The sequence below is a fragment of the Hyla sarda genome, chromosome 2, assembly GCF_029499605.1.
Source record: "Hyla sarda isolate aHylSar1 chromosome 2, aHylSar1.hap1, whole genome shotgun sequence".
Classification (NCBI taxonomy): Eukaryota; Metazoa; Chordata; class Amphibia; order Anura; family Hylidae; genus Hyla; species Hyla sarda.
In genome coordinates, this window is record NC_079190.1 from 293,559,848 (window position 1) to 293,586,394 (window position 26,547).

Consider the following 26,547-nt stretch of genomic DNA (forward strand, 5'->3'; position numbering starts at 1 on the left):
CCCAGTAGTAAGGTGATTACATGAGGAGGAGTTTTGTTACAGTGTATCACCCCAGTAGTAAGGAGATTACATGAGGAAGAGTTTTTTTTTTTAACAGTGTGTCACCGCAGTAGTAAGGAGATTACATGAGGAGGTTTGTTACAGTGTGTCACCCCAGTAGTAAGGAAAAGCATGTAGCATGGGTATCATTTTAACCATATTGACCCACAGAATAAAGGTAGCATATCATTACTATAAAGTGCCCTCCAAATAAACAAAAAGTTGCTAAATTGTGTTTTTCTTTTCAATTTCCCTCACAAATTTTATTTTTTGGTTGAGCCATACACTTTATAGTAAAATGAGTGATGTCATTACAAAGTTAAATTGGTCGTGCAAAAACAAGCCTCTTAGGGGTCTGGGGATTGCAAAATTATGGCAATAGCTGCTGGGAGTAGACATGCTGAGACAGTCACATCTGCTAGAATACATCGGGCCCTCCGCTGCCTGCCAATGAGGAGCAGAACAGCCACTATTGTGGAGACGGACCGTAATGGTAACTAACTTTGGTTGGGGTCTATAGGGGCTATACAGAACGGCTGGTATTCTCTACAAGGGGGCATTATTACTTTGGGGTACTATATATATATAAAATGTTTGTCTTGCAGGTCATGACATTCTTGGCCTGAAAAAAAAAAAAAGGAAAGTAACCGACTCTGATCAGAAAAGACATCACTCACGAGTCACCTGATGTAACTGTATGTAATTGCTTATATGGTCTGCAGAGCCTGTGTGCAGCTGATATCCACCATTATATGGTCATCGTATGTGGGAATACTTGTAGACGTGGAGGTAGGGGGCAGTAGTTACCTCTGTTCTCTCCTTCTCTGGCTACTATATATGGTCCTATATATTCACAGCATGATTAAACCTTACACTTATTCTGTCAAACAGAGATGTCATAATATACTGCGGTGTAGTGGCAATGCCCCCATTTACTTTAGTGGCTTAAACATAGTCAAGGGCTAGTGTCTATGTTTAGTCCATTTTCTGCATGTATATGTTTACTTAGAGTGACTAAAAAGTGTGGTCTTCTGTGCTTTACAGTGCTGCACAGTAAACATATACATGCAGGGAATGGACTAAAACTTTTTTGTAGATCATTTTGGTTGGTCTAAATTTGGTGCAATTTCTCCAAATTTATCAAACTTGTGAAAGCCCCATTGTCACGATTCGGCTGGCAGGAGGTGGATCCTCTGTGCCAGAGAGGGATTGGCGTGGACCGTGCTAGTGGACCGGTTCTAAGTTACTACTGGTATTCACCAGAGCCCGCCGCAAAGCGGGATGGTCTTGCAGCGGCGGTAGTAACCAGGTCATATCCACTAGCAACGGCTCAACCTCTCTGACTGCTGAAGATAGGCGCGGTACAAGGGAGTAGACAAGAGCAAGGTCGGACGTAGCAGAAGGTCGGGGCAGGCAGCAAGGATCGTAGTCAGGGGCAACGGCAGGAGGTCTGGAACACAGGCTAGGAACACACTAGGAAACGCTTTCACTGGCACAATGGCAACAAGATCCGGCGAGGGAGTGCAGGGGAAGTGAGGTATACATAGGGAGTGCACAGGTGAACACACTAATTAGACCAACTGCACCAATCAGTGGCGCAGTGGCCCTTTAAATCACAGAGACCCGGCGCGCGCGGGCCCTAGGGAGCGGGGCCGCGCGCGCCGGGACAGGACCGACGGAGAGCGAGTCAGGTACGGGAGCCGGGGTGCGCATCGCGAGCGGGCGCCACCCGCATCGCGAATCGCATCCCGGCTGGGGGCGGTATCGCAGCGCACCCGGTCAGTAGATCTGACCGGGGCGCTGCAGTAGCGAGGATGTTGCGAGCGCTCCGGGGAGGAGCGGGGACCCGGAGCGCTCGGCGTAACAGTACCCCCCCCCTTGGGTCTCCCCCTCTTCTTGGAGCCTGAGAACCTGAGGACCAGACTTTTGTCTAGGATGTTGTCCTCAGGTTCCCAGGATCTCTCTTCAGGACCACAGCCCTCCCAATCAACCAAAAAATTTTTTTTCCCTCTGACCGTCTTGGAGGCCAGTATCTCCTTCACGGAGAAGATGTCAGAAGAACCGGAAACAGGAGTGGGAGAAACAAGTTTGGGAGAGAAACGGTTGATGATGAGTGGTTTAAGGAGAGAGACATGAAAGGCATTGGGAATACGAAGAGAAGGAGGAAGAAGAAGTTTGTAAGAGACAGGATTAATTTGGCACAAGATTTTGAAAGGACCCAGATAGCGTGGTCCCAGTTTGTAACTGGGGACACGGAAGCGGACATATTTAGCGGAGAGCCATACCTTGTCTCCGGGAGCAAAAATGGGGGAAGCTCTTCTTTTCTTATCGGCAAACTTTTTCATGCGAGATGAAGCCTGTAAAAGAGAATTTTGGGTCTCTTTCCATATGGTGGAAAGATCACGAGTCACTTCATCCACAGCGGGCAAACCAGAGGGCAAGGGAGTAGGGAGGGGGGGAAGAGGGTGACGGCCGTACACCACGAAAAATGGGGATTTAGCAGAAGATTCAGAGACTCTGAAGTTGTACGAGAATTCGGCCCATGGTAGAAGATCTGCCCAGTCATCCTGGCGGGAGGAAACAAAATGCCGTAAATAGTCACCCAGGACCTGGTTAATTCTTTCTACTTGCCCATTGGATTGAGGATGATAAGCAGAAGAGAAGTTTAATTTAATCTTGAGTTGTTTACAGAGAGCCCTCCAGAATTTTGACACGAATTGAACGCCTCTATCCGAGACGATCTGCGTGGGCAAACCGTGAAGACGAAAAATGTGTACAAAAAATTGTTTTGCCAACTGAGGCGCTGAAGGAAGACCAGGAAGAGGAATAAAATGTGCCATCTTGGAAAAACGATCAACGACCACCCAAACAACAGTGTTGCCACGGGATGGGGGTAAGTCTGTAATAAAGTCCATACCAATCAGAGACCAAGGCTGTTCGGGGACAGGCAGAGGATGAAGGAGACCAGCAGGCTTCTGGCAAGGAGTCTTATCCCGGGCACAGACAGTACAGGCCCGCACAAAATCAACAACATCCGTCTCCAGAGTCGGCCACCAATAGAAACGAGAGATGAGTTGCAAGGACTTTTTGATGCCCGCATGGCCTGCGAGGTGGGAGGAGTGTCCCCATTTGAGAATCCCGAGACGTTGGCGTGGAGAAACGAAGGTCTTCCCTGGAGGAGTTTGCCTGATGGAGACTGGAGAAGTGGAGATCAGACAGTCAGGAGGAATGATGTGTTGCGGAGAGACCTCTACTTCCGAGGCATCCGAGGAACGAGAGAGAGCATCGGCCCTAATGTTCTTGTCGGCAGGGCGAAAATGAATTTCAAAGTTAAAACGGGCAAAGAACAACGACCACCTGGCCTGGCGAGGATTCAGCCGTTGGGCAGACTGGAGATAGGAGAGATTCTTGTGATCGGTGTAAATGATAACTGGAAATTTTGATCCCTCCAGCAGATGCCTCCATTCCTCAAGTGCCAATTTAATGGCCAGTAGTTCTCGATCCCCGATGGAGTAGTTCCTCTCCGCCGGAGAGAAGGTCCTAGAAAAAAAACCACAAGTAACAGCATGCCCGGAAGAATTTTTTTGTAGAAGGACCGCTCCAGCTCCCACTGAGGAGGCATCAACCTCCAATAGGAAGGGTTTAGATGAGTCAGGTCTGGAGAGCACGGGAGCAGAAGAAAAGGCAGACTTGAGCCGTTTAAATGCGTCTTCCGCTTGGGGAGACCAGGACTTAGGATTGGCATTCTTCTTGGTTAAAGCCACGATAGGAGCCACAATAGTGGAAAAATGTGGAATAAATTGTCTGTAATAATTGGCGAACCCCAAAAAACGTTGGATAGCACGGAGTCCGGAGGGGCGTGGCCAATCTAAGACGGCAGAGAGTTTATCTGGGTCCATTTGTAGTCCCTGGCCAGAGACCAAGTATCCTAGGAAAGGAAGAGATTGACATTCAAACAGACATTTCTCCATTTTGGCATAAAGTTGATTGTCTCGAAGTCTCTGAAGAACCATGCGGACATGCTGGCGATGTTCTTCTAAGTTGGCAGAAAAAATCAGAATATCGTCCAGATACACAACAACACAGGAATATAAGAGATCACGAAAAATTTCATTAACAAAGTCTTGGAAGACGGCAGGGGCGTTGCACAGGCCAAAGGGCATGACTAGATACTCAAAGTGTCCATCTCTGGTGTTAAATGCAGTTTTCCATTCGTCCCCCTCCCTGATGCGGATGAGATTATAAGCACCTCTTAAGTCCAGTTTGGTAAAGATGTGGGCACCTTGAAGGCGATCAAAGAGTTCTGAGATAAGAGGTAGGGGGTAGCGGTTCTTTACCGTGATTTTATTAAGTCCGCGGTAATCAATGCAAGGACGTAGGGAGCCATCTTTTTTGGACACAAAGAAAAATCCAGCTCCGGCAGGAGAGGAGGATTTGCGGATAAACCCCTTTTTTAAATTTTCCTGGATGTATTCAGACATAGCAAGAGTCTCTGGGGCGGACAGAGGATAAATTCTGCCCCGGGGTGGAGTAGTGCCCGGGAGGAGGTCAATAGGACAGTCATAAGGCCTGTGAGGAGGTAAAGTCTCAGCTTGTTTTTTGCAAAATACGTCAGCATAGTCCATATAAGCCTTAGGGAGACCGGTTACAGGGGGACCCACAGGGTCACGGCAGGGAGTACTGGGAACCGGTTTAAGACAGTCCTTGAAACAAGAGGTACCCCAGCTCTTGATCTCTCCCGTGGACCAATCAAGGGTTGGGGAATGGCGTTGAAGCCACGGTAGTCCAAGGAGAATTTCGGAAGTGCAATTGGAGAGGACCAAAAACTCAATTTTTTCGTGATGAGGTCCGATGCACATTAGGAGGGGCTCCGTGCGGTAACGCACGGTACAGTCCAATCTTTCATTGTTAACACAATTGATGTAGAGGGGTCTGGCGAGACTGGTCACCGGGATGTTGAACCTGTTGATGAGAGAGGCCAAAATAAAATTTCCTGCAGATCCGGAATCCAAGAAGGCCATAGTAGAGAAGGAGAAGGTAGAGGCAGATATCCGCACAGGCACAGTAAGGCGTGGAGAAGCAGAGTTGACATCAAGAACTGTCTCACCTTTGTGCGGAGTCAGCGTACGTCTTTCCAGGCGGGGAGGACGGATAGGACAATCCTTCAGGAAGTGTTCGGTACCGGCACAGTACAGGCAAAGATTCTCCATGCGGCGTCGTGTCCTCTCTTGAGGTGTCAAGCGAGACCGGTCAACTTGCATAGCCTCCACGGCGGGAGGCACAGGAACGGATTGCAGAGGACCAGAGGAGAGAGGAGCCGGGGAGAAAAAACGCCTCGTGCGAACAAAGTCCATATCCTGGCGGAGCTCCTGACGCCTTTCGGAAAAACGCATGTCAATGCGAGTGGCTAGATGAATGAGTTCATGCAGGTTAGCAGGAATTTCTCGTGCGGCCAGAACATCTTTAATGTTGCTGGATAGGCCTTTTTTAAAGGTCGCGCAGAGGGCCTCATTATTCCAGGATAATTCGGAAGCAAGAGTACGGAATTGGATGGCGTACTCGCCAACGGAAGAATTACCCTGGACCAGGTTCAGCAGGGCAGTCTCAGCAGAAGAGGCTCGGGCAGGTTCCTCAAAGACACTTCGAATTTCCGAGAAGAAGGAGTGTACAGAGGCAGTGACGGGGTCATTGCGGTCCCAGAGCGGTGTGGCCCATGACAGAGCTTTCCCAGACAGAAGGCTGACTACGAAAGCCACCTTAGACCTTTCAGTAGGAAACTGGTCCGACATCATCTCCAAGTGCAGGGAACATTGCGAAAGAAAGCCACGGCAAAACTTAGAGTCCCCATCAAATTTATCCGGCAAGGATAGTCGTAGGCCGGAAGCGGCCACTCGCTGCGGAGGAGGTGCAGGAGCTGGCGGAGGAGATGATTGCTGAAGCTGTGGTAGTAGCTGCTGTAGCATCACGGTCAGTTGAGACAGCTGGTGGCCTTGTTGCGCTATCTGTTGCGACTGCTGGGCGACCACCGTGGTGAGGTCGGCGACAACTGGCAGTGGAACTTCAGCGGGATCCATGGCCGGATCTACTGTCACGATTCGGCTGGCAGGAGGTGGATCCTCTGTGCCAGAGAGGGATTGGCGTGGACCGTGCTAGTGGACCGGTTCTAAGTTACTACTGGTATTCACCAGAGCCCGCCGCAAAGCGGGATGGTCTTGCAGCGGCGGTAGTAACCAGGTCGTATCCACTAGCAACGGCTCAACCTCTCTGACTGCTGAAGATAGGCGCGGTACAAGGGAGTAGACAAGAGCAAGGTCGGACGTAGCAGAAGGTCGGGGCAGGCAGCAAGGATCGTAGTCAGGGGCAACGGCAGGAGGTCTGGAACACAGGCTAGGAACACACTAGGAAACGCTTTCACTGGCACAATGGCAACAAGATCCGGCGAGGGAGTGCAGGGGAAGTGAGGTATACATAGGGAGTGCACAGGTGAACACACTAATTAGACCAACAGCGCCAATCAGTGGCGCAGTGGCCCTTTAAATCGCAGAGACCCGGCGCGCGCGCGCCCTAGGGAGCGGGGCCGCGCGCGCCGGGACAGGACCGACGGAGAGCGAGTCAGGTACGGGAGCCGGGGTGCGCATCGCGAGCGGGCGCCACCCGCATCGCGAATCGCATCCCGGCTGGGGGCGGTATCGCAGCGCACCCGGTCAGTAGATCTGACCGGGGCGCTGCAGTAGCGAGGATGTTGCGAGCGCTCCGGGGAGGAGCGGGGACCCGGAGCGCTCGGCGTAACACCCATGATACATTTCGTGCAATGGTCTAAATCTCCACACAGTTCTATTTGTAGACCTGTTCTACACCTCACAGGAATAGTGGTGTATCCTGGACGCTGGGCTTTTGTTCTATTGTTTTTTAGGATTCCACTGAGGTTTTTTGTGTCCACCAGCAAAAACGCCTGAAAAACGGTCCCAGCTTTTCCTGCATTTTGGTAATTTTTCTTGGGGGAGATTTATCAAAAACTGTACAGAGGAAGAGTAGTGCAGTTGCCCATGGCAACCAATCAGATTGATTCTTTAAAAAAAATGAAAGGAACAATCTGAACCGCTCTTCCTCTACATAGGTTTTGATTAATCTCCCCCCATTTTTTTCACTGCCTTCAGGTACTACTCCATGGGTCGGATGCAGAGCGCCCACCCCACGGAGTGTAAGGAGGTAAGGAGTGATGTATAGCATATACATATACCGGGTGCAGAGCATCACTACTTACCTCTTCCTGCTGTATAGTATACAGGGGGCATAGTATATCCATGTATACTATACAGGAGCCCAGCAAGGAAAGAGTTAACCCACACTGCTGTTGAGCAGTTCTGCGTTAAATCTTTGTGCGCTCTCCTGTATATACAGCCATCTATAGATGACTGTTTATACAGGATACAGTAGGCAGACAAGAACAATTGGAGGCTCCCACATAGGGTTCCTCATATTTTCAGTTTCAGTCAGACACCAACCAATCAGCAACAGCCTGACGTTACCAGGATGGGCGAGGACCATTGTCACTGGCCCTCCCCAGCCTAAATAACCCCAGCCTGTTACCGCCTAGGCCAAGGAGCGCTATTTTTGACGCTCCGGCTCTTCCTGGCACCCCTGTGGCCGTTAGCACCGGGGTAATAATTGGGGATTAGCGCTAGCTGTTTTTGGGGCTAACACTAAGCTCAGCTTAGTAATAGATTCCGTCTACAAGACGGTTTCCACTACTAAGCCTGAAATTTCACTTATAAAAAACACAACACATTAAATAAAAAATGTATTTAAAAAAACACTCCCCCACAGCCCTCGTTAACCCTTTTAATGACATTAAAAAACATTGGTCATCGTCACAGTCCACCGAATCTCAGGTAGTCCTCCGCATTCACGTATCTGAAATGACAAGAAAATAAAAACACGAAAAATGGGTTAGTACATTTTTGGCGCTCCTCCCTGGGGAGAGCGCACATAATGCAGTGTGTTCCTAAATAGGGAGCCTCCAATTGTTGCTAAACTACCAATCCCATCATGGGGGCTGTAGGTAAACAACAGCTGGAGTCTCCCTGTTTGGGAACACACTGCCAAAAAGGCTCTGTTCCCATTATGGAAAACGAATGATGAGAACAGAGCCATACTTACCACCCTGGCTTCAAGCCTGGACTGTGAAGCTCCGCCCCCTAATGATGTCATCACTAGGGGGCAGGGGCGGAGAAGTTGCAAGGGGTCTCAAGAGTGAGACCCCTGAGATCTGTCAGTCTGCCCTTGGACCACTACTCCCATCATGGGACATTTTGTGTCCCATGATGGGAGTAGTTGTAGTACTGCAGTGCTGAGGGATGGCTCTTGCACATCCCCCAGCTGTGAAACTGTATTGTGACTGTTAGGACTAGACTCTGTCCATGATGGGAGTTGTAGTCCTTGGGCTGAAGGACAGATCGCAGCAGGTCATTCTCCAGAGACCCGCTGCGATCTGCGCTCCCCGCCGCCTCCTGTATACAGATGTCACGATTCATAATCCCCGCCGCCGGGAGACCGAATCTCTGATTGGTGGAAAGCTATTCACCACTATACACCAATCAGAGCTCCTGTCTTCTGGCGGGGATTATGAATTGTGACAGGTCTATACAGGGGAGCGATTGGAGCCGCTTCTACAGTATATCATTGTTATGTGTATTTCCCCACCACAGACTAATAGTGACCCCCTGTAAAGTGAGCACTGGGACCGCTGTGTGATTGACACACAGGTTCCCAGCGCAAGTGTCCGGCCCCACTGACCTTTATATGTTATAAATCTTTATGATACACACTGCCCGTCCTCCTCCTCTTTCTTCTAATACCGGAGACGAGCGGCTTCTGCTTTCACTATAGTCAGAGCGCCCCCTGCCGTTGTCTGGCCCCAGCCCTGTGCAGTGTGGAGGCAGGGATGGAGCACTCTGTCTATAGACTATGATACAGAAGCCGCTCGTCTCCGGCATCAGAAGAATGAAGAGGAGGACGGGCAGTGTGTATCATGAAGATTTACAACATGTAAAGGTCAGTGGGGCCGGACACTTGTGCTGGGGACCTGTCAATCACACAGCGGTCCCAGCGCTCACTATAGAAGGGGTCAGTATTAGGGGGGTACAGTACACATAACAATTATATACTGTAGAAACGGCTCCACTCGCTCCCCTGTATAGACCCGTCACAATTCATAATCCCAGAAGACAGGAGCTCTGATTGGTGAATAGCTTTCCACCAATCAGAGCTCCTGTCTCCCGCATGTACCGCCAGCTTTTTAAGTTAATAAATGCAGATTGCAGCGGGTCTGTGGAGAATGACCTGCTGCGATCTGCCCTTCAGCCCCAGGAATACAACTCCCATCATGGACAGAGTATGTCCATGATGGAAGTAGTAGTCCTAACAGTCACAATAGAGTCCCGCAGACGGGGGATGTGCGTCTCTCAGCACTACGGTACTACAACTACTCCCAATTTGGGACAGATTCTGTCCCATTATGGGAGTAGTTGTAGTACAGCACTGCTGAGAGACGGCTCCTGCATCCCCCACCGGCATTTTCCACCGTCTGCCATTTTCTACGAGTCCTTGCTAGCACTCTTAGGTTATGTGACCGAAAGAAACTTTCCTCAAGGGCTCAAAAATAGAAATATTGTATAGGTAGGGTAGGGGATTTATTATTCACTGAAAGAGCAACTAAAACAACAACCTACAAGTGTGGAAGACCACACAATAAAATGGTGAATATACCCCAGTTAAAAATAATTTATGACAAGTATAATCATGTATAAAAGTAATTTTATTGAAATATATAGTTTAAAAGATACATATATGTATATCTGAAATCACAGAATCAATTCATAAACGGTAGTATAAAAATAGAGGATATATTAAAGTATAAGTATAAAAGTATAAGGTGGATGCTGGGGTGAGAGAGCCTGTATGCCAATAAAATAGATAAAGAAATAAAATAGTTCTTTGAGAAGTCACAATGCTAGTAGTGAGCTGCAATTAATGGTTTATAAATAAGTAGATTGGTAATAATAAATAAATTATAAATTAATATCTGCAGGGGTTGCATGCACAAGGTGAGGGGAAGGAGGGGGGAAGGGCGTCGTGCAAAATATGTGCAAGAAAAATGTGCAATACTTGTGGAATTAAATTACCACGCAATGGCCGGTGAGGGCAAACAAATATATGTGATGGAATTATTGATTAATAACCAAGGCAGAAAGCAAATGAATAAAACATGACACTCAAGTGAGTTGCAACAAGTGCAAAGAATTAAAAATTAAAAAATGTATTAACCGTGCAAATGAAGTGGACAAGGACTTGAACATGCAGCCAAAAAAAGGGGGAATAATATCACCTGGGTCACACAGTATAGTGCTGATAATAAGCAATAACAACCAACAGGCAATGGGCAGCAATAATACAGATAGCAGCAGATAGATAGCAGCAAGTTTGGGTGGTGACTAGCAGCAAAGAGTAGTATACAGGGAAGAAACGGTTTGGTATAAGCTGGCACAGGACTCACCCCAATCCACCTCCACAACTCCGACGCGTTTCGCCGGAAGCGGCTTTGTCAAGGAGTGAGGTGGACTGTGATAGCCTCGCTATAAGTAGTATGTGTATGCCAATGGGGAGTGAGGAACGCACCTGTTGCGAGACACTGGGTGATGTAAACCGGAAATAGCGTCAGGTCACATGAGCGGATCAGCTCATGTGAATGAGACCGGGATCTCGCGAGAGGAGGGCTGTGTAAGCCGTCCTCGCCTGGGGTACACTACTGCGCATGTATGCTGGCTCGACTCCCATACAGGGAGCCAGAGACGCGCAAGGATGGAACTAATGGCGCAGGCCACACAAACATGGCCATATGCTATGATATTGCGCATGTGCGCCGGGCCCAGTCCCTAGAGGCAGAAAATGCCTGTGGCCTCACTAAAATGGCTGAATGCCGATAATAAATTAAGGGAATGAAATGATGTATGAAAGGTAATAGTTAATGGGGAGAAAAAGGTAGGATCTAAATTGAATCAACCATATAGGATGCATGTGATACAGAAAATGTGTAAGGATCTGTGTGTGCACGTGGGAATAAACAACATTGTGCAAAATGGTGAAAGGGCAGGGAGAAAAATAGAAGGGAAGGAGAAGGAGGGGGGGGAGGTGTGAATAGGGATAATATAATGTGATAGACCTGGGTGTGCAAATATGCAATGGGATTTGATGCTAAAAGGGTGAGTGAGTGGAAGTGATGAGATAAATAAATGAATGTGATAAGTATGGGAAATAATTAATACATTAATGTTGCCAAGTGATAGGGTATGGGAACCAATAGAGAGGGGCGTGATAAATGAAATGTATATAATAGATGAATTGTACAACAAAAAAAGAGGATGGTAATATAATAGCCAAATATTGATAATTATAAATAACATATGAATAAACATACATAATAAGGTGGGGGGCCCCCCATATAGCTTTAAACATAATTAAGAAAAACAAATCAATATTGTATGAATATGCATACATGAACCATCCACAAATAGTTAATTGGACACCGCTACTGATAATAACAACAATAATAAATACATTAAAGATATGTCGAATAGTACATAAGGATGGGGAACATGGGAGAAGAAGAGGGAGAAGGAAGGAAAGGGGTCTCCCGCCATATTGATATGATGATGAGCAAGATGTATTGTAGACCCTACATAAATAAAAGACAATTGGATGAACAAAAGAGAAAATTACAACAATGAAAAAAAAGGAGAATATCATAATTACAAACAGCGAGAACAACATAGATAAGGATATTTAAGTAAAATGAATACACATAACATAGATGAAAACCACATAAGAGACAGAGAAAACAATAATAGGAATAAGTGAACAAGTGCGGGAAATATATGTGTGTATATAGGGGGAGGAAGAGGGAAAGAGGGGGGGGGGGAGGAAGGAATGGGGGAGGGGAAAGGGGAAGGGGAGGAAGGATAGGGGAGGACTAAAGTTGTGAAGGGAAAGGGCGAAAGATAAATGACCATAATATGGGAGAAGAGAAAATGAACACAAAAGAAAATAATAACATATGGAGAAAATCGTGACATATAGTGATTTAGAGGAAGAGTGATAGTGATATAATGATAGCAATGTAAAAGATAATGAAAATAAATACAGAAATATCTAATAAATAGATTATACTTACAAATAGGAGGCAAAACTGTTGATCTCGTTCAATCCAGCAGGAGTTTTTGTTCCCAAAATTTCGATCCATTTACATTCCTTTTGAGCAAGAAGAGTTTTCCAATTGCCACCACGTGGGCCAGCATAGACCCGATCAATGCCCCGAACCTGTAAAAGAGATGAATCACTACCATGGTACTTCTTAAAATGTCTTGCCAAAGACTTCTGATAGAATGGATCTGGTCCATCCTTCCCTGCTTTTATGTCCAGAACATGTTCCCTCACGCGTCTGCAGAGTTCGCGTGTTGTCATGCCGATATAAATTTTGTTGCATGGGCACTTAGCATAGTACACTACACCCTTGGTTGCACAGTTAATATGATGAGTAATTTTGTAAGATTTCATTCCACTGGCATTTTCAAAGGTAGTATTCTTTTCTATGTTTGCGCATGCAACACACTGCCCGCAATTGAAACTGCCCCATTTGGGACCCTTTGATCCAAAAAGATGAGATTTATTAGGTCCCTGATGGTAACTACGAACCAAAGAATCTTTGATATTTTTCGACCTTCTAAAAGTGACAGAAGGATTTTTGGGAAGGCATCCAAGAAGTACCTGGTCTGTCGTAAGTAAGGGCCAGTATTTTGCAATTGCTGTGTTCATATCTTGGGTCCGTGAATGGTATGTTGTGATGAATCTAACGGTATCGGAATCCTGTTTGGTGGTAGGTCTTTTAACCTGTAAAAGAGTATTGCGATCACTCTTTTTGGCTCTATGATATGCTTTAGTCAAACAATTGTCATTATAGCCTCTCTCTTTAAAACGTACCTGAAGATCTTCAGCTTGTTTCTCGAAGTCCAAGGTATTGGAACAGATACGTCGTGCCCGAAGATATTGTCCAGTTGGGATGTTATTCACTAGATGTCGTGGGTGTCCGGATTTTGCATGAAGTATAGTGTTGGCAGAAGTGCTTTTTCTAAAGAGGTCTGTGGAAAAGAAACCGTTATCATCTCTTGTGATCTTAACATCAAGGAATTCAGTAGATGTAGTACCTATATTGGTAGTTAGTTTAATATTTAAGTAATTTTGGTTAAGTCTAGTAATTAGGTCTTGTAATTCAGTGACCGGTCCCTGCCACACTAACAGGATATCATCAATATATCGCCACCAATATTGTATGTTCTCTATACCTGGAATGGGATCTGAAATAAAAATGTCTCTCTCCCACAGCCCCAGGAACAGGTTGGCATACGAGGGCGCACAAGATGCCCCCATTGCCGTGCCCTGGAGCTGCAGGAAGAGAGACTCCTTAAACATAAGAAATTATGAGTCAAAATGTACTCAAGGGCCACTTTTAGAAAATTACATAAGTCAGAGTCCAGGGCACTGGAAGACAAAAAGAATCTTACCGCTCGTATTCCGTCACTATGTCGGATAGAAGTGTAGAGTGCCTCCACATCACAGGTAGCTATAACCATATCGGATTCGAGTTGCAAGTTGTCTAATTTTCTTAGCACATCATTGGTGTCTTTTAAAAAAAAAAACTCTTAGGTTAGACTACTTATCTTGCAAAAAAAAAGCACAATTGCGCAAAAAAAAAAATCTACTTTTTTTTGTGCAATTGATACATACCAGTCCACTGGATTAGGTGGTGTATGGTAGACCAAACTGGTGACAACTTTAGAAAACTGTCCAACAAAAAAATGCAGCTCTATGCAAAAAAAGCGCAATTGCGCAAAATTTGTAGACGTGAAAAATGGTCTAAATGCAATGATACATCTCCCCCTTAGTCACTAGTTGACTACATTTAGGCCATTAAAGTGAACTAGACCACTGCCAGTACACCACGGTATGTGTTGCCAACCCTTTCTGTATATTCTAAGCGTAAGTTTAAACAGCCCCCTAGAAGGATAACACAGAGGGTTAATCTGATATAAAAAAAAAATGTGTATACAGTTAAAATCTGTGACTGAGCTATGAGTCTTGCCCTATTACTAAACTCTTATAAACCATAGGCAGCTGTATGCCAGCGGCCTGTAAGAATCCTGGAACCGTGCAGGATGTCAAGTTTTAGCTTGGATGTTTTTGTCTGTTTTTTTCTTTTTAGCAAACTGGGGGGGGGGGGTGTATTAGAAATCCCACACTTTTTTTTTCCAGGACTTGACCCCTGCCTGTATCTACATAGTAGTAGACAATACACATATATGTGCTAAAAGAACCCAAAGATTAGAAAACCCAGCAAGGCTGCTACAAAACCTTGATTATAGTGACTGTGGACACATCTCTATTTTTCTGAAGTCAAAGCTGTAACCTGCCAAGCTGTATTTAATCTTCTGTATTTTTTTACTTATTTATTTTAACAAGGAATTTAGTAAACTTTACAAGTTAATTCAGAAAATCATACTATTCAGAGGTCTCATTACTACACAAAAAGTTGTGGGGTTCGTAGGAAAACATAGGCTTAGTCTACCATAGTGATGAGCGGCATAGGCCATATTCGAATTCGTGATATTTTGCGAATGTATGGATGAATATTCATCATATATTCGCAAAATTCGCATATTTGTTTTTTTTATGCGCATATGCAAAAATATATGCGCATATGCGAAAATCGCTGCGCATATGCGCATATTCGCGAATATTGAGCCCTCCCTTCTTTACAGGGAACTAATGGGCTGGTGCATGAACTCTGTGATTTTTTGCCCATTGAAACCAATAGGCCCATTGTGGTCTATGGGGATCTCATGGTATGTAAAACTGTAAGATAAGCAGGAGGGTCTCGGCAGTACAGTGTATGGGTGACTGTGCGGTGGTCGAGTCCCAGGGTAGGACGGAGTGTTACAGTGTTGTGGTTAAACTTTAATTTCCTGGAAAAGCTGATGAGTTGCCCATAGCAACCAGTCAGATCACTTCTTTCATTTTTCACAAGGCCTCTGGTAAATGAAAGAAGCAATCTGATTGGTTGCTATGGGCAACTTAGCAGATTTTCCAGGAATAGCTGATGAGTTGCCCATAGCAACCAATCAGATTGCTTCTTTCCTTTTTCACAAGGCCTCTGCTAAATGAAAGAAGCAATCTGATTGGTTGCTATGGGCAACTGGACAACTTTTCCTTTGCACAGGTTTTGATAAATCTCCCCCTATCCATTCATACCCAGCCTTACACATTACACCCAGTTTCAATTAACCCCAATACCCATACAGTAACCCCTCGACATGCGATGGCCCCGACATATGATCAAATCGACATACGCTGGCCTCTCAGAGGCCATCGCATGTCGATGTCAGCATCGACATACGATGCTTTTATATGTCGGGCCAATCGCATTAACTGCTATACGACAGCGCAAAATGCTTAAGCTGCTGTCGGATAGCAGTTTAAGCATCCCGGACCTGTTCACTTGCCTATTCCCGCTGCTCCGGTTCCACTTCGCAATCCTCTTGCGTCTTCCGCATCTTTTGCAGGGTCCGGGCCTCGCTTTCCGACGTCGTTATTACGTTGTTACGCACGCCGTGCCGGCGCAGCAGTGTAATAACGTCACCAAAAAGCGAGGCCCGGACCCTGCAGAAGATGCGGAAGAAGCCGGAGGATCGCGAAGACGACACCGCAGCAGCGGGACAGCATCGGGAGCCCTTGGGACAGCATCGGGAGCGGTGAGGACGCAGTCCGGAGCGGCGGGGACAGGTGAGTACAAACTTCCTATACTTTACATTGCACGGATCCCTCAACATACGATGAATTCGACAAACGATGGGTCGTTTGGAACGAATTACCATCGTATGTTGACGGACCACTGTATATGGTACCCTATTAACCTAGTTCCCACGGTTCAAACACTCAGTTAATTGCCAATTGACCTAGTTCCCACGGTTCAAAGGCTTTCTTAATTACCAATTGACCTACATTTGTCAATCACAAGTAAAAAAGTTCAACCACAACACTGTAACACTCCATCCCACCCCGGGACTCGAACCACCGCACGGTCTCCCATCCACTGTACTGCCAAGCCCTCCTGCTTATCTTACAGTTTTACATACCGTGAGATCCCCATAGACCACAATGGTCCGATTGGTTTCAACGGGCAAAAAATCACAGAGTTAGTTCCCTATACCATTAAAGAAGGGCGGGCTCAATATTCGCGAATATGCGCATATGCGAAAAGCAGAGAGGGATGATCAGTGATCACTGTGATGTGTACTGTGAACAAAAAAAAACGAATATTCGTAATTGCGAATATATAGTGCTAAAATTAAAATTTGAATTGAGAATATTCGCGAGCAACACTAGTCTACCACACTGCCACATGACACAAACCAAGGACTCATCCACTCAGTATAACCCTCTGCACTTCCTGTAGCCACCACAGGCACACAAGTTGACCTTCTCTTTGGGAACCATGCATTGATACCTGTGTGGAAATGTGTATAGCATTTACATTCTTTATGACCTTCTGTAAGACTATAAATATAAAGAGTGAAAACTAGTACTACACAGAAAGAAACATCTCTTGTAGAAAGAGAGAATGGATTTATGTTTAGTACTACTATTTTTCTCTCTATTGACATTAACAGGCCTATAGAGTACATAAAGAAAGTATATGATGCACAAATAATATATTAGAAAGTTAAATTGGCTGGGACAGTAAACAAGAAAATTTAAGGGAAAATAGATACAGCATGTTTTTTTTCCCAGTGCAGTTTTTTAAAACCACATGGTTTCTTCAACAATCCCAATCAAAGTAACTTTTTATGGCACAATTTTTTGCATACCCTTATTAATGTTATTAGAAAAGATATCTTTCAGGCATATTTAAAGATGAAAGGTGTTATCCAACATAAGGTGACTCGGTACTTACATGCCAGACAGCAATGGACATGCTTAGGAAGAGTCTATGCTTTATTGGGGCTATATAGCTGTGAGTGCCCCCATCACGTTGCTTATTTCATTTTTTTAAATGTTTTTTTTCCTGTTTGAGTTCCCTCCCTCCAACTACTTGTCCCAGGATCCCTTGTTTGTAAGTGTGAGGTCCTTTTTTTTTTTTTACCTCTCACACATAAGTTACTTCACCTATTGCAGCACAGCTAAGCTCCCTTTCATGTATGCTGTGCTTGAAACTACAATTCCCTACAGAATGAGAATGATCTCCCTCTCACCCAGTGGTCGTTCCACCCATTAAAGCACTGCAATGCTCCTTTTCAACACCCGACTAGTGATGTAATGTCTCAGGCCACACTGCAACCTGGGAAAAGCCTGAGACAACACTCATTTATAACATAAGAATAGTGAGACCAACCATCAAACACAGGTATGAACTACACTAACTTTACAGCCCATGTAGCACAGTACCCCTAATGCGCTGGGACTTAGTGCACCAGCAGCCAGGGACCTACCAGTAATGGTAGACATCAGCGATCAAGCTGCTGATGTCCGCCATTATCCCCTCAGATGCCATGATCAATACAGATCAAGGGCATCTGCATAGTGCAACGCTTCTAATGGCTGATCTGATCGCCCGCGGCAAGAGTCAGAAATTGTTGCTTTTTGGCCATATCACATTCCAGAAACATTTTATAAAAAGTGATCAAAAAGTAACATAGATGCAAAAGTGGTACAAATAAAAGCTACAGATCTTGCCACAAAAAAATGAGCCTTCATGCAACTCTGTATACGAAAAAAATTAGACAGTTATAGGGGGTCAGAAGAGGGAAATTTAAAACATACAAATTTAGTGTCCATCTCCCTTGGATAAAATGGTCAGCAAAACACATGTCAGGGATCTGTGAATTGGTCTGTATAGTGAATCCTTATTTGTGCTATCTATTCTGCTACACAGCTGTTATTTATTGCTTCCCTTATATTCCGGGGTTCACGTTTGGGGTGCGGATATACCTGTCTGTTCCCTTCTCCCAGTACTTGCTTGCTCCTTTGGTGAAGGTGTTCTACCTAAACTTCACATACATATGTCTGCTACGTTCACTATATTGGGCACTTCATATCTGCTACTTTTCTTCTTGTATACCTTTTCAGCCACCATTCATGTATTTTGTATTTTATGATATGCCATGCTTTTAATATTTTCAATAAACTATAATATTTTAAGATTATACCTGGTGTAATATTTTCGGTTCTATAAAACCTGTCCTGAGGAAAAGTTGCTGAGTTGCTCATAGCAACCAATCAGATTGTTTCTTTCATTTTTCAGAGGCCTTTTCAAAAATGAAAGAAGCAATCTGATTGGTTGCTATGGGCAACTCAGCACCTTTTCCTCAGGTTTTGATAAATCTGCCCCTATATGTATATTTGTAATATACATTCTTTAAAAAATGTGTATATTTTTGGTGAAAAAATGCTGTTGTCACACTCTGCGCTCCGGCCGCAAGCTCCGGCCGTGAGCGCATTGTCCCTGTGTCCCCGTGTGGCTGGGATTCGCACTGCAGGATACGCCCACATGGGAATCCCAGCCAGTCACTCACCACGCTCTTCTGCCGCCTCCTCCTCTGTGTCTCAGCTCTGGCGCGCACGTCCCCATCTCCTAGGGCACGCGTGTGCCGGTGCTCTGAAATTTAAAGGGCCAGTACGCCCATAATTAGTTTTTACACCTGACACTACATTATAGAGTCCCTGCACCTCCCTGCTGGGTCTTCAGTGCCCCTAGCCTGAGATTAAGCGTTCCATATTGCCTGTTTGCCTTACCCATGTATCCAGACCTTCCCACTACGTTATTTGACTTCGCACCTTTGCCGCCTGCCTTGACCTTCTGCTACCTTTGACTACGCTACTGCCTCATCCTTTGGTACCTCGCCTTGGGGTAGCGACCTGGGTGTCGCCTGCCGCAGCAAGCCCATCCTGCCTTGCGGTGGGCTCTAGTGAAGACCAGCGATACCTTAGACTCCGCTCCCCAATACGGTCCGTGTCATCAGCCACACAGGTTAGAGGATCCACATCCTGCTCCGTAACAGCAAGACCCGGCCATGGATCCCGCTGGGGTTCCTCTGCCAGATAATCCGGATCTCGCTTCAATCGTGGTGCTCCAGTCACAGCAGTTGGCCCAGCAGGCACAGCAGTTGAGCCAGTTATCTGCCATGATGCAGCAGTTGCTAACTGCTCAGCAACAACTGCCACAACCTGAGTCTCCCGCTGCTGTAGTTTCCTCCGGAACGAAGTTTTACAGCGTCTTCGAGACAACCATCTTTATGCAAAACGTGAGAAGTGTACTTTTGAAAAGACCAGCCTTCTGTTTCTGGGGTATATTGTTACCAGTCAAGGTCTACAAATGGATCCTAACAAGTTAACCGCTGTACTGGAGTGGCCTAAACCTTCTGGCTTGAAAGCAGTTAAATGCTTCCTCGGCTTTGCCAATTATTATAGGCAATTTATTCCTCACTACTCCACCTTGGTTGCCCCCATCGTTTCTCTTACCAAGAAAACTGCTAATCCGAAGGTCTGGACTCCTGAGGCCGAACAAGCATTCACACAGTTAAAGTCCGCCTTTGCTTCTGCTCCTGTGTTGTCAAGACCCGCTCCAGGCAAGCCATTTATTTTGGAAGTGGATGCTTATTCAGTTGGTGCAGGTGCAGTTTTGACACAAAAATCCTCCAAAGAAAGAACTGTAACCTGCGGATTTTTCTCTAAGACCTTCTCTCCTGCAGAGAGAAATTATACCATTGGAGATCTCGAGCTCTTGGCTATTAAGTTGGCCTTGGAAGAATGGCGTCATCTCTTGGAGAGCTCTGTACATCTGTTTACTATTTATACTGATCACAAGAACTTGCTCTATTTCCAGTCTGCCCATCGTCTCAACCCTCGACAAGCTCACTGGTCTCTGTTCTCCAGATTTGACTTTTTAATTCACTTCCATCCAGCAGAGAAGAATCTTCGGGCTGACGCTCTGTCTAGATCTTCTGAAATACAAGACCAAGAATCTCACCTTCAACATATTGTTCTTCCTGGTCATCTCATTTCCGCAGCACCAGCAAGTCTTCAGCACCTGCCTCCTGGGAAGACTTACATAACTCCACATCTAAGACTCCTAGTCTTGAAATGGGGTCATTCTTCTTTGTTGGCCGGTCATGCCAGTATTTGTAAGTCCTTGCAACTCATCTCCCGACAGTATTGGTGGACAACTTTAAAACAGGATGTCGTTGACTTCGCTTGTTCCTGCTCGGTCTGTGCCCGGGCCAAGACCCCCTCATGCCAAGCCTGCTGGTCTACTTCATCCTTTGCCAGTTCCTGAGCTTCCCTAGACCGACATAGCAATGGATTTTATTACTGACATTCCTTCTTCTGGTGGCAAAACTGTCATCTGGGTTGTCGTGGACCGATTTTCAAAAATGGCTCATTTTGTGCCCTTGCCAGGTTTACCATCTGCACTGCAACTTGCCAAGCTATTCCTTTTATCATATCTTCCGTCTCCATGGATTGCCTACTCATATCGTCTCCAACCGGGGAGTCCAGTTCATTTATAAATTCTGAAGGGCTCTCTGCTCACGTCTCCAAGTTAAATTGGACTTCTCCTCAGCTTACTACCCTCAATCCATTGGTCAGGTCGAAAGGGTGAACCAGATCCCGGAGGACTAGCTTCACAATTATGTCTCTGTTCAGCAAGACGATTGGGCCGATTTACTGCCCTGGGCCGTGTTTTCCTCCAACCATAGGAATTCTGAATCCACTGGGATCACTCCACCCTTCTTTGTGGTCTATGGGCTTCAACCTCGTCCTCCTCTTCCCTTGTCTTCTTATTCTTCCATGTTCCTATGGCTGACGAACTAGTGCGGAATTTCGCCTCCATCTGGCAGAGGACTCGTCACTCCCTTTTATATGCCCGTTTATACGACCCATATGAAGTCACAAGTGGATAAGAAAAGAAGCCCTCCTCCCGAATTCTCTCCTTGGGACAGAGTGTGGTTGTCTTCCAGATATATCTGCTGTAAGGTACCCTCTTATAAAGTGGGTCCACGCTATTTGGGCCCCTATAAAGTCAAAAAACAACTTAATCCCATGGTTAATTCCCTCCCTCTGCCCTCCTCTCTCCGGATCCTGAATTTCCTCCATGTCTCCCTCTTGAAGCCTGTCATCTGCAATCGTTTTTCTCAAAAGGACGTCTCGCCTTCCCCCATCTCTGGTACTTCTGATATTTTTTTTGTTAAGGAAATGTTATACTCCAAGCTGGGCAGAGAAAAATGCTTCTTTCTTGTGGATTGGGAAGGATTCGGTCTGGAGGGGAGGTATTGGGAACCTCAGGACAATATCTTGGACCAGGACCTTCCAAAAGATGTCGCGCACGCAGGAGCTCTGAAATTTAAAGGGCCTGCATGCCCATAATTAGTTGTTACACCTGACACTACATTATAAAGTCCCTGTACCTCCGCACTTCCCTGCCAGATCTTCAGTGCCCCTAGCCTGAGATTACGCATTCCATATTGCCTGTTTGACTTCGCACCTTTGTCGCCTGCCTTGACCTTCTGCTACGTATGACTACGCTACTGCTTCATCCTTTGGTACCTTGCCAAGCTATCTGTGGGGTCGAGCAGTGTCGGGGGTAGCGATCTGGGTGTCGCCTGCGGCAGAAAACCCATCCTGCCTTGCGGTGGGCTCTGGGCATCCTGCCTTGCGGTGGGCACCTTAGACTTTGCTCCCCGATACAGTCTGTGTCATCAGCCACACAGGTTAGAGGATCCCCATCCTGTTCCGTAACAGCTATCTTGTCACCGAAGTTATTGCCTGCGTGTCTCGGCTTGGACAAAATATAGGAAGTGTGAGCAGGACAATCAGTGCTCTGTAAAGTTTTTAAAGTTTTAGAAAATGACATTGCCTATAGGGAGAGTAGTGTTTTTTTTTTTAATAGGGTAGAGCCGTTTGTAACAGGGGAATGCGCCCAAAGTAACTCTGTAATGAACAACACTACCCTGTTTAAGGAACTCTGCTACTTTCCCTATTTCCCATGCCCAAAATTGACATGCACTCCAAGCCTTTGTTTTATCATAAAGAGCTTTAATATTATGTACAAAATCTTGCAGAATTATAATTTTATTAATCAGCAATATATTTGTGTGAGGCATACCACTTGTTTTAGAATATTACTAACTTTAATAAAGAAATCCCTAGATATGCCCACTTCTAAAGGGTGCCATATTGTTGTACATATTAATACTGCTTCTTTTTGGAACAAATAATCTTCAAGCCTGGATCACTCCCTTGCAAGGGGTCCTTTTGACAATCATTCTAGTGCCCATTTAAGTGTGACCTTGCTCCGGCTTAACAAAAGACCACTTCCTTGATGTTAAAAGAAAGTAAATTGCAGATGATGATTTTGGATGGTTTACCTTCTTTTGGCTTTGGACATGGAATTCTGTTTGCTAAATCAGTGTAAATTTGCAGTAAGACTGCGTGCTGGGCATAGCTTTTGTCCCAAAAGGCATGTTTCCCAATTGGAAACATTGTATTGGTGTATGTCCATAACACAGATCCAAAATGAGGACATAGAACTGTCTGCATGGCATAATTTTTTTCATCAGTATTTATATGCAGTCTTCTAGTCAGATAAATAACTATACTTGAATTTAAGTACACTAAATAGAACTACACTACAAAACTGGATTCAATACAGATGAAATACTAATTACATACTAATGTGATAGGGATCAAACACAGTACACATACGAATCCATACAAATTTTAATCCCTCGCAATAAACTTTAATGGGTGTTTTCAATCTGCAAAACAATAAAGGGAACGTGTCACCAGCACCATCTTCACTAACCTGCTGGTACAGTATATGGCATTTTTTATTTTCTGAGCCCAGTGACGAATATTAGAGTGTGAGAGTGATAACACCAAAATTAAGACACCTGTTCTCCATTTACACCTGGGACCTTGTGACACTAATGAGTACTGGGGAGGGAAAATGGCTAACTTGCCCCAATTTGAACTTTTCCTTTTAAGGCTAGAGTTACATTTATCTGGCGTCCGGCTCCAGCGGAACTGGGCGAAACGTGCCACAATTGATGCCAGAAGTGCATCAGTTGCCATCAGTTGTGTATCATCTGGCATCCATTGTTTGTGATCGCAAGATGCGTTTCCCTGTCTGTGCCAGTCTGGCGAGTCCATTCATCTGGCATCTTAACTGAGATGCTGGATGATTGTGAAACGTCACAGACAGTGAAATGGAGTCAGACAATGAATGTGCAAATTTAGCCAACGGAGCCCCGCTCCCTGTGTGCGATTCACTGAATTTAGCAGAACATCTTTTTGGGGACATCTCTCAGGACCTACTCGACATATTTAAGTAAGTGACCCCTCGCAGGACTCCAGTTCACCCACACTATAACCCAGTGTATTGGGTATAGTGTGGTTGAACAGGCTGACATTTTTTCTTTAATTGCTGTGTGCTGAGTTATGTTAAGGGAACAGCAACACTAAACACTGTTATACAGGCTGTGCACTTTGTATCAGAGTAATCTCTTTAGTGTTTAGTCACATGAAAAGATATAATAAAATATTTACAAAAAATGTGAGAGGTGTTTTCACTTATGTGAGATACTAAACATGTATATTCTGTGTTTAATAAAACAAATATTAATTCTACTTGAGTTTAACATAAACATGCATTAAAGACATGTATAGTGAACGTGCAATGCACATTTTAGGCCAAGTTGCATATATTTTTTGGGTTTAATTAAACCTTTAGTATTTCTACCTGGTTTTTACATAAATATGCATTTAAGGGGTTATCCAAGAATTTTAAAAAAACAGACCTAATTTCTTTCAAAAAATAGCTCCATGTCTGTCCCCAGGTTGTGTGTGGTATTACAACTTGGCTACATTCACTTTAATGGAACTGTGCTGCAGAACCACACCCAACCTGCAGATAGACGGTTTGCATTTTATTATAGAAATTTGCTCTATTTTTCTATTCCTGGATATTCCCTTCAAAAGTGTGCATAGTGAACATGGAATACACATTTTAGGTCAAGTTATGTGTATTTTCTGGGTTTAATGACCAACCTTGGCAGTATGGGACTCCTTGGCCAAGCACTGGGTTCCATTGGCAGGATGCACTCTGCACTACATCCTATGCTCACAGGTGAAAGTCCCCATTGGAGGTCAGGAGAATTTGTAGGCTACAGGCAGCAACCCACAGCCTACACAAGCAAGTGACAGGCACCACAGCTTTTATCTGTAAAAAATAGGGGTGTCCAGCTGGTGTACCCCCTCAGCCTGCAGCACTTTCCACCCGGGCTACATATATTGCAGGTTAAGAAACTCTGTTCTAGTGCATACTAGAAATACTCCTTTATAATGAAAACCTTTTCAGAAACCTCACCCTTCTGTGCCCCAGATCATAAAAGACAGCCCTGTTGGCAAGGATACATGTGTGCCAGATAATATTTATTCACAGTGTAAATATTCTAAAGCAATAAATGTAAGGAATCTTCCACCAAACTTATTCTTATTTTATTCATCACAGTGGGAGTTTTATGAAATAGACATATATCTCCAGAACAAAAATCAAGGTGATCAAGTTTAACCTTGTACCATTATTATTGATTGATTAAGACCGACCAATGTACACTGACTAATTTTATCTAACATGCAGTGATATTTTTTCTCTAGGCAGTTCAAGCCATAAACGGTCACCAGGGAATAAACCCTGAGGAATTCACAGCATTGCTGTTCAATAAAATTGATGTCAATGGAGACGGTATGTTTGTCTACAATGCCCGTTTTTGTTTGTTAGTTTGTTTTGGAAGAGTTATTAGCCCTAAAGTGGTTGTCTGGGATTAGAGAAAGGGTTATTTTTTTCAGGATCAGCCGTACTCTTGTCTCTGTGTTTTGATGTCTGATATTGCAGCTTGGCACCATTCAAGATGTTTTTTTAGGAAGTCTGACCGCAGGCATATATTCCTACATTATATTAGTAAACTAAAAATAAGAGCCATAACTAGAATTTGCCATTTAGATATGTTTATGTAAATGGACATTGGCATTTTTTCAGTTGTGTTGGGGTAGTCATTGGTTGTTACTTATGACACAGAATCTTAGCAACTAACTGTAAACTGTATATGGCAGCACTTTCTGCTGACACTTTTTGTAAAAACTCACAGTAGAAAAATGTCAATTTTTATTTAAAAAAAAAAAAACTATAAAAGCAGTGACTAAACTATGGCTAATGTTGGGACATTTATTCACTAATTTACTATATGTCATTTTTTGTGTAAAGCTCTGATTGCATTTACTTTGTTACAACAGTGTAGGTTTTCCATGACTGTACCATCTACGGTATACAAATGTAATAACTGCACTCTGCACATGTTTTACTATCTCTCCTGTTCATTTCTAGGTGAACTGACGTTAGAAGAATTTATTGGTGGAATACAAAAGGATGCAGAACTATTTGAAATCATTTCAAAAAGCTTTGACCTATCTAACGTGTTGAAAACAATTCAGAATGGAAGACGGAGAAGTATGCCATAAATATCATAAACCTAGGATCTCCGTCTATAGGTCATTGTCTTACTGTATGAGGACATCTTGCTTTCTAGGAATCTGTACATACATCCTTCAGGGATTATGTTGGAAGCATGATGGCTGTTAAGACTGAGTGAGCAAAACATCAAATGTAAGACATAAGCTTTATGCTCTTTCCAAGCATTGCCTTGAAGAAAGATTTATATTATGTAACATAGCAAAACCATACCAGTCTGTGCTAGGGCATGAAAAAAAGTAATCTCCCGGCTATACATTGATTTAAATCCAATTTAAATGAATTTAGAAGGAGATTGAGTTCCAACTGGATTAGACAAGAATAGAGAAGATACTGTCTGACCTTTTAATGTAACTAACCACTACTTAAACTGGCTATAAAAAAGACTCAAACAAGAAGTTTTGAAAAGGTCATGATAATTCTGACATAATTTTAAAATTGTTAATAATAAGACCTTTGGAATACTGGAATCAACCTAATCTCATTATATACACTTTAATTAAAAATAAATTTTTACGGATTACCTAATATTTCCTTACATTTAAATATTCATGTTTCCTGTACAGTGGTCCCTCAACATACGATGGTAATCCATTCCAAACGGACCATCGTTTGTTGAAACCATCGCATGTTGAGGGATCCGTGCAATGTAAAGTATAGGACAGTGGTCTACAACCTGCGGACCTCCAGATGTTGCAAAACTACAACACCCAGCATGCCCAGACAGCCGTTGGCTGTCCGGGCATGCTGGGTGTTGTAGTTTTGCAACATCTGGAGGTCCGCAGGTTGTAGACCACTGTTAGTGGAAGTTGTACTCA

General features: G+C 44.5%; 1 protein-coding gene across 1 annotated transcript in view; it reads left to right on the forward strand.

Annotated features, from left to right (window-relative positions):
• GUCA1C (guanylate cyclase activator 1C) overlaps positions 1 to 26,383 on the forward strand; it is a 92,165-nt gene extending 65,782 nt beyond the window's left edge. The window contains exons 3-4 of the mRNA XM_056557495.1: positions 24,859 to 24,946; positions 25,586 to 26,383. Of these exons, the coding sequence (XP_056413470.1) occupies positions 24,859 to 24,946; positions 25,586 to 25,719 (222 nt within the window). The 3' untranslated portion in view covers positions 25,720 to 26,383. The remainder of the gene's footprint in view (positions 1 to 24,858; positions 24,947 to 25,585) is intronic.
• Positions 26,384 to 26,547: the final 164 nt, after the last annotated feature.